This window comes from Trichechus manatus, unplaced genomic scaffold (assembly GCF_000243295.1).
Source record: "Trichechus manatus latirostris isolate Lorelei unplaced genomic scaffold, TriManLat1.0 scaffold00191, whole genome shotgun sequence".
NCBI lineage: Eukaryota > Metazoa > Chordata > Mammalia > Sirenia > Trichechidae > Trichechus > Trichechus manatus.
The window spans coordinates 3,584,104-3,591,924 of record NW_004444127.1 but is presented as its reverse complement, the minus strand read 5'-3'; the positions used below and the strand labels follow the sequence as shown (position 1 = coordinate 3,591,924).

The following is a 7,821-nucleotide window of genomic DNA, read 5'->3' as shown; positions in this document are numbered from 1 at the left end:
AGGGCAATATGTGTACTATCTGTTTAATGAGAAACTATTTGTTCTGCAAACCTTCATTTAAGGTTCCAAAAAAAAAAAAAGCAATTATCTTTGTGAGATCAAATTGACAACGGCAACTCAAAAGGTTTGATGAGAAGCCTAGGGGGCAGTGAGTTGAAGATAATGTTGATGGAATAAGTTGGAAAAGGATAGTGAGAATAGCAGCACAACTGGAAGAATGTAATCGATGTCACTGAGAGTGTTGTCATGTCATGGGGTTGTTAACCAATGTCATAAAACAATATGTGAACTGACTGTTTAATGAGAAACTATTTGTTCTGTAAACTTTCATCTAAAGTATAATTAAAAAAAAGTTTTTTTAATTAAAAGAAAAGATAATTGTTTAATGCTAATAGATGTCAAACACTACAAAGAAAGATAGGGCAACATCTTCTAATAACCATTGTGGAAGGCTCCACAAACAAGCACTAACATTTAATGAAAATTTATATTTTAGGCCTGAACTTTGTTATGATGGTGGCGCAGTGGTTAAGAGCTATGACTGCTAATCAAAAGGTCAGCAGTTCGAATTCACCAGCTGCTCCTTGGAAACCCTACTCTGTCCCATAGGGTCACTATGAGTTGGAATCGACTAGATAGCAAGGGGTTTTTGTTATGACAGTACTTTGGAGTTCCACTATGATCTCTAACACATGAATAAAAATTCCCTCAACTCAGAGCCAAATGAACCCTATGCAGTTTTTCAATGGGTAGTTAGTTTTATGATTAATGTATACTGCGTATGTATGTGTTGGATGGGGCGGAGGGTCTACTTTTCATCTTAGACTTGGCAAGGCCTTCATCCTGAATGCCAAACACAGTGCCTGATCCATACTTGGAGCTCAGAAACTGTTAAATGAATGAAATCAGTAACCCATGGAAGAGCTGCCTTCTTTATTTTTCTTTGGTTACTGATTTATGTTACAGAAATTAAGATGACATTTGTGCACAAATGAGCAATTAGATTTTGTCAACTTTAAAATGCTATTGTGAATTGAATTATGTCCCCACAAAATATATGTTGAGGTCCTAGTCCTTGTACCTGTTAATGTGACCCTGTTTGGACACTGGGGTTTTACGTTAATGAGGTCATGCCAGTGTAGGCTGCGTCCTAAACCCAATTACTTCTGAATGGTGTCTTACTAAAAACGCAGAATAGACGGAGAAACACGCACATGGGAAGACAGACACCATGTGAAGATAATCCACAAGCAGCCTACCTAACAAAGGTAGAACCCTCCCATGCTCTGATTGGGACTTCCAGCCTCCAAAACTGCAACAATAAATTCCTGTTCTTTAAAGCCACCCACCTGTGGTATTTTTCTGTTACAATAGCACTAGGAAACTAAGAAAATTCCTTTTGTAATTAGTTTCTATCCCACCTCCAGCCCAAGCCATTGAAACTTAGAGGACTCGACCCTCCTCCAGAGGAGGCAGAGACGCCTGGGGCACGTGTCTCTGGGGCAAGGTGACCTGCAGCCCCACCCCCACCCCCGCCAGTCGCCTCCAGCTCTCGTAGGTCCAGGGTGGTGGGCAAGGCCCGGGGCACCTGCCCCAGCTCCTCCCCGCGGGCCCGGATCCCACCCCCGCGACCCCGATCGCCCTCCACCCCGCGGGCTCTGGTCTCCCGGGACCCCGGCCCCTCACCTTTGAGGAGTTGCACAGGAACCTCGTCTCATACTCCTCGTTCATAGTGATCACCCCGCGCACGTTCTCGTCCTGAACCAGCTGCCGAGGAAAGAGGGGGCTCAGAAACGGCTGGCAGCGCGGCGGGGAGGGGCAGGCCGGCGTGGGGGCCGTGGGCCGCTCTCGCCCCGCTCCCAGGCCCGGCGCTGCCGGCTTCCGCCCCGCTCACCCGCCTTGTCATGCTCCGCAGCGGCAGCGCGCCCAGCAGCACGGTGGGGTCGATGCGGTGGTACCAGTCGCGGTGGCCCCGGCCGGGCATATTCCCGCGGAACAGAGTGTACAGCAGTGTCGGGTAGTAGAGAACCCGGGCTAGGCCGGCCTCCAGCAGCGCGGCGGCCGCCATCCCGCGCTTCGGGGCCTGGCACAGCGGCGACCTCTCCGCCCCTGAGGTCGCCGTCGATAGCCGCGAGGAGAGCTGGAAGGATGATGAGGACGAGGGCTGTAAGCAGTCCGAAGCCTTAGACGAGGTCCCCTCGCACGTCGGGACTCTCGGGCAGGAGCCTAAAGAGTCCCGGGGAGGGCCTGGGGCCCCTGGAGCAGGGACCATGGCTCTGAGGGAGGGGCCGCGGACCTCGGGGGAGGGACCCGGGACTCTGGGCGGGGAACTGGGACCCAGGCCGAAGGAGGGCAGGTCTGGGGCTGGAGGCCTGTGACCTCCGCGTGTGAAACTTTGACCCCTACCTGTGGCCGGTGACTCCCCCCTCCGCCGAGGGAGGGGGCTGTGACCCCAGGTGAAGGGGGTATGACCCCTGCGTGTGGAACTGTGACCCCAGTCGAAGAAGGAGGGGCCCTGGGCCAGTGACCGGGGACCTGTGACACTCCCCACATCCACCACCACCCCCAGAGGGAGAGGGCTGCCACCCCACCAAAGGGGAAGCAAGACAAGAAGAGATTCTTTTGTGGGGAGGCCCTGATGGGAGAGTGGAAGGGGCTTTGAGCCTGTAAACGAGGGGGCTACGTCAGCTGAGAGGGCCTGATGGGGTGAACAGCGATAAACTGGAGGGGGCCTGGGTTGGTGTCCCTCCTCCTGACAAGATATAGACAGCGTCTATATATTATGAAAATATATAAGCTATGGAAACCGTGGTGGTGTAGTGGATAAGAGCTTGGCTCCTAACCAAAAGGTCGGCAGTTCAAATCCACCAGGCACTCCTTGGAAACTGGGGCAGCTCTACTCTGTCCTATAGGGTCACTGTAGGTAGGTATCGACTCTGCGGCAATGGTTTGTTTTTTTTTAATATAAGCTATGTCATGAAATAGATATAATAAATTAATATAATATTAAGGAAAATATTATGAATATAATATAAAACCCACAAGCTACAAAGAGTTAAGAGGTATGGTTGTAATACTGGTTATTTCCACTTAAATAGTTCTCTGAAATGGAGATCTGGTTTTTTTGTTTGTTTGTTTTTTAGTTTTAGTTTATTTTCTCCTTCTAAAAGTAATGCATATTACAGAGTAGAACTGCTCCATAGGGTTTTCAGGCCTTTCTTCCATGGTACGGCTTTAATCATTTTACATTCTCACCAGAAGTGTGTGAGGGTTCCAGTTTCTTCACATCTTGTTATTATCTGTCTTTTTTATTATAGCCATCCTAATGGATGTGAAATAATATCTCACTGAGAAGTAAACTTTTATATTTGGAATAGTTTGGATACACAGAAAAGTTGCAAAGACAGTACAAAGAGTTTCTTATACCCTTCCCCCTAATAATACCATCTTTATTTTTTTAGTAACAGCTTTATTGAGATATAATTCAGATACCAAAATTTCACCCTTTTAAATGTACAATTCAGTGGTTATTAGTATATTTACAAAATTGTGCAGCTATCACCACTACCTAACTTCAGAACATATTCATCAACACAAAAAGAGACCCACTGGCAATCATCTCCCACTTCCTCCTCCTCCCACTCCTGGCAATCACTAATCTACTTTTTGTCTCTATGAATTTGCCTGTTCTGGACATTTCATAAACATGGAATCATACAATATGTGATCTATGTGTACTATTTTTATAAGTTATTGTAATATTGATAAAAATTTATATCACAGTTTTTTACACTGAACATTGTGCTACACTTCATATTATTACGCAGTCTTTATAACTATCATTTATAATGAACTACTACACCATAATATGATTACTCTCCTATTACTAGACATTTGTTTCCAAATTTTTGTTACTACAAACTATTTCTAGTATGAACATAAAGCCCTTTTTTCTACATTTAGAATTCCTATATTAGGATAGATTTCTTAAAAATGGAAATAAGAATTATTAAAGCATAGTTCACAATTTTTGCTCATCCATATGTGGGTGTGAATATATATAAAAAGTATACAACCGGAAAAATATATATATATATATATAAAGTATACATCCCTACCCCCAAACCCACTCCTCAGAGGTATATATTTCTATACACATATATTTTTCCAACATTTTCATAATAAACATAAAAATTGAATGAATTGAACAGTGAAAACCATACACCCACCACATAGATTTTGTAAGTAACATTTTATTATGTTTGTTTTATCACATGTTGATTCATCCATCATGTTCTTGATGCATTTAAAATGTACATATTTTGTAAAAATTGACTCATCCTATATTTACTGTTCTATAACCTGCTTTGTTCACTCAGTAATATTTGTGAATGTAATACCATGTCAGTAGAAACAGGTGTAGATCTACTTTGTGCTTTTTAAAAAACTGCATAGTATCCTTAATGTATGGATTTCAATTCAATTCAAGAACATTCATCGAGTATCCTGTATGTTCCAGACACTATTTTAGCATTTAGGATACATCTGTGAGCAAAATGGACAAAGACTCCTGCCCTCTCTTGCCTTACCTGTATGAACTGTATTTCAAGTAACCAAATATCCCATTGATGAGGAAAAGTTCTTTACAGAAGAATTCCTGCTAATAAATGTGGAAAGAATGATAGAATCAGAGGCTTAGCATTTTGCAATTGTAAATCCCTGAGTGATGAAAATGGTTTGAGCTTGACTACTAACCTAAAGGTTGGTGGTTGGAACCCACCCAGCGGCACAGTGAAAGGAAGGCCCGGTGATCTGTTTCCATAAAGATTACAGCCAAGAAAACCCTATGGAGCAGTTCTACTCTGTAACACACGGGGCCACCGTGAGTCGAAATTGACTCGACAGCAACAGGTTTGGTTTGGGTTTTTTAGTGAAATAATTGGTGGCTAAAAGCATTAGAAGATTCAAACCTTGAACCGAAACTAACCCCTGAGGTCACCTTGTCACTAAATAAGAAATTGCCTCCCAAAATAATGAATATCACCCGTAAGTACTGTGTTCCTTTAAAAAATCACCTGTATGAGACCAAGTGGTCAACGATTACTTTAAAACAAAGACGAGAATGTAAGGGATCAGGGAAACTAGATTAATGGAAATGGAACAATCAGAATGGAAATAATGAGAATATTCACCGCATTGTGAAGAATGTAACCACTGTCACTGAACAACTTGTGTAGAAATTGTTGAATGGGAACCTAAACTGCTGTGTAAACCTTCACCGAAAATACAATAAAATATTATTTTTAAAAAAGCATTAAAAGAAACACTGGCAGGAAAATTTACCATGACGTGATTGATCAGGCTCAAGCCACCTAAACCACTATCAACCTCTGCTTCACTAAAATAGGGACAACCTGACATCATAGACCTCCAGATGAGATGTAGTATGACACTCAAAAAGCACCACCCTCAAAAAAGTTGAGTATGAATCAAACTAGGCCTCGAGAGCTAACTTTCATTTACAGGAAATACAGGGGATAGAAGGGTAAGTTAAACGTCATCATGGGGGAGCAACAGACAAATTGTGGGCCATTTAACAGGAACAACTGACCCAGTTTCTGCAACAAGTTAAAAACATGGAAAATAAGGGGAGGGGAGGGATTGCCTCAGAGCCCTGGTGGTGCAGTGGTTAAGCACTTGGCTGCTAACTAAAAGGTCTGCGGTTAGAAACCACCTACTGCTCTGCGGGAGAAAGATGTGGCAGTCTGCTTTCGTAAAGATTACAGCCTAGGATATACCCATCAGCCAAAGATTATGCAGGCCCGTAACAGAAAACGAGATTAAGTGGGCACACCAGCCCAGGGGCAAGGACGAGAAGGCAGAAGGGGACAGGAAAGCTGGTAATGGGGAACCCAAGGTCGAGAAGGGGAAGAGTGTTGTTGACATGTCGTGAGGTTGGCAACCAATGTCACAAAACAATACGTGTATTAATTGTTTAATGAGAAACTAATTTGCTCTGTAAACCTTCATCTAAAATACAATAAAAAAATAAAGATTATAGCAGTTTAACTTGATCTTAAACAAGCCCAGAAAGTTGCCATAATTTACTCCTTGTATTCAAAAGGATGAAATGAGATACAATTCCCTATTATCACCAAAAAGGGAATATTTATTCATAATTAATATTTCTTTGCATGCCATTAACATTTGCTAATTCGGAGTAATGGATACATGGCTCTATGTTTGTTGAATCATTTTTAAACTTTTCTGGATATATGTAGAGAAAATAAATCTAAATCTGATTTAAAAAAAAAAAAAAAAGATTACAGCCTAGGAAACCCTACGGGGCAGTTCTACTATGTCCTATAGGGTCACTACGAGTCAGAATCAACTCTTCAGCAACAACAAGAGACATGACATGACAGATGTAAGGTGATAACGCTTTTTAGATCCTGATTCAAACAAACCAGCTATTATTAAAAGTCATTTTGTGAAACAATTAGAGACATTTGATTATGAACTGAGAGTAGATAATACCAAAGAATTATTGCTAATTTTGTTAGTGTGGTCATGGTATTGCTGTTATGTAAGTAAATGCTTATATTTTTACTTACGATTATGTAAGTATGTAGACATAAAACAACATACGTGGGCTTTGCATCAAAATACTTTACCAAAAAAAGATGGATTAGACAAATATGGCAAAATATCAATAATTGATCCATCTGGGTCATGTTTTGTGGGGAGTCTTCTGCCCTGCTTTTGGTTATTGTTAAATATTATCAGAATAAAAATTTAAAACAAAAAGATCCCTGCCCTAATGGTGCTTACATTTTAGTGTGTATGTGGGAGGAGAGACAATATGCATTAATATTATAAATATGTAAATTATATATAGTTTGTATGTAGTATGTTTAGAAGTGATAAAAGAGTGGGATAAAAGAAATCATACAGCAGGATAAAGAGGATTAGATGTATGGGTTGCAATTTTACAAAGTGTGGTGTTATGGACTGATTTGTGTCCCCAAAAATATGTGTTGGAAATCCTAACCCCTATACCTGTTGTCATAATCCCGTATGGAAATGGGTATTCTTTGTTATGTTAAGAGGCCATATCAGTGTGTTCGAGAGAATCACCTTTGAGATATAAAAAGAGCAAGCAGAGATGGAGGGAAATAGATGCCATGCCACATGAAGATCACCAAAGAGCCAAGGAATAGAAGCCGAAGAGACAAGGAACTTCCTTCCCCTAGAGCCAACAGAGAGAGAAAGCCTTCTCCTAGAGCCAGCGCCCTAAAGTCAGACTTCTAGCCTCCTAACTGTGAGACCATTCTGGTTGTACTCTCACAAAACAGATTTGTTTATTCTTTTGGCAGTCCATGGTATATTCAATATTCTTTGCCAACACCACGATTCAAAGACACCAATTCTTCTTTGATCTTTATTATATATCATCCAGCTTTCTCATGAATATCAGGCGACTGAAAACATGATGGCTTGGGTCAGGCGCACCTTAGTCTTCAAGGTGACATCTTTGCTTTTTAACACTTTAAAGAGGTCTTTTGCAGCATATTTGCCCAATGCAATGCGTCTTTTGATTTCTTGACTGCTATTTCCACAGGTGTTGATTGTGGATCCAAGTAAAATGGAATCCTTGACAACTTCAGTCTTTTCTCTGTTTATTATGATGTTGCTTATTGGTCTAGTTGCGAGGATTTTTGTTTTCTTTACGTTGAGGTGTAATCCATACTGAAGGCTGTGGTCTTTGATCTTCATCAGTAAGTGCTCCAAGTCCTCTTTACTCTCAGCATGCAAGGTTGT

General features: G+C 41.7%; 1 protein-coding gene across 1 annotated transcript in view; it reads right to left on the bottom strand.

Annotated features, from left to right (window-relative positions):
* Positions 1 to 2,272, bottom strand: part of PTPMT1 (protein tyrosine phosphatase mitochondrial 1) — a 9,619-nt gene extending 7,347 nt beyond the window's left edge. The window contains exons 1-2 of the mRNA XM_004387710.3: positions 1,895 to 2,272; positions 1,687 to 1,767 (exon numbers count right to left, since the gene is read on the bottom strand). Of these exons, the coding sequence (XP_004387767.3) occupies positions 1,687 to 1,767; positions 1,895 to 2,272 (459 nt within the window). The remainder of the gene's footprint in view (positions 1 to 1,686; positions 1,768 to 1,894) is intronic.
* Between the last annotated feature and the right edge of the window lie 5,549 nt (positions 2,273 to 7,821).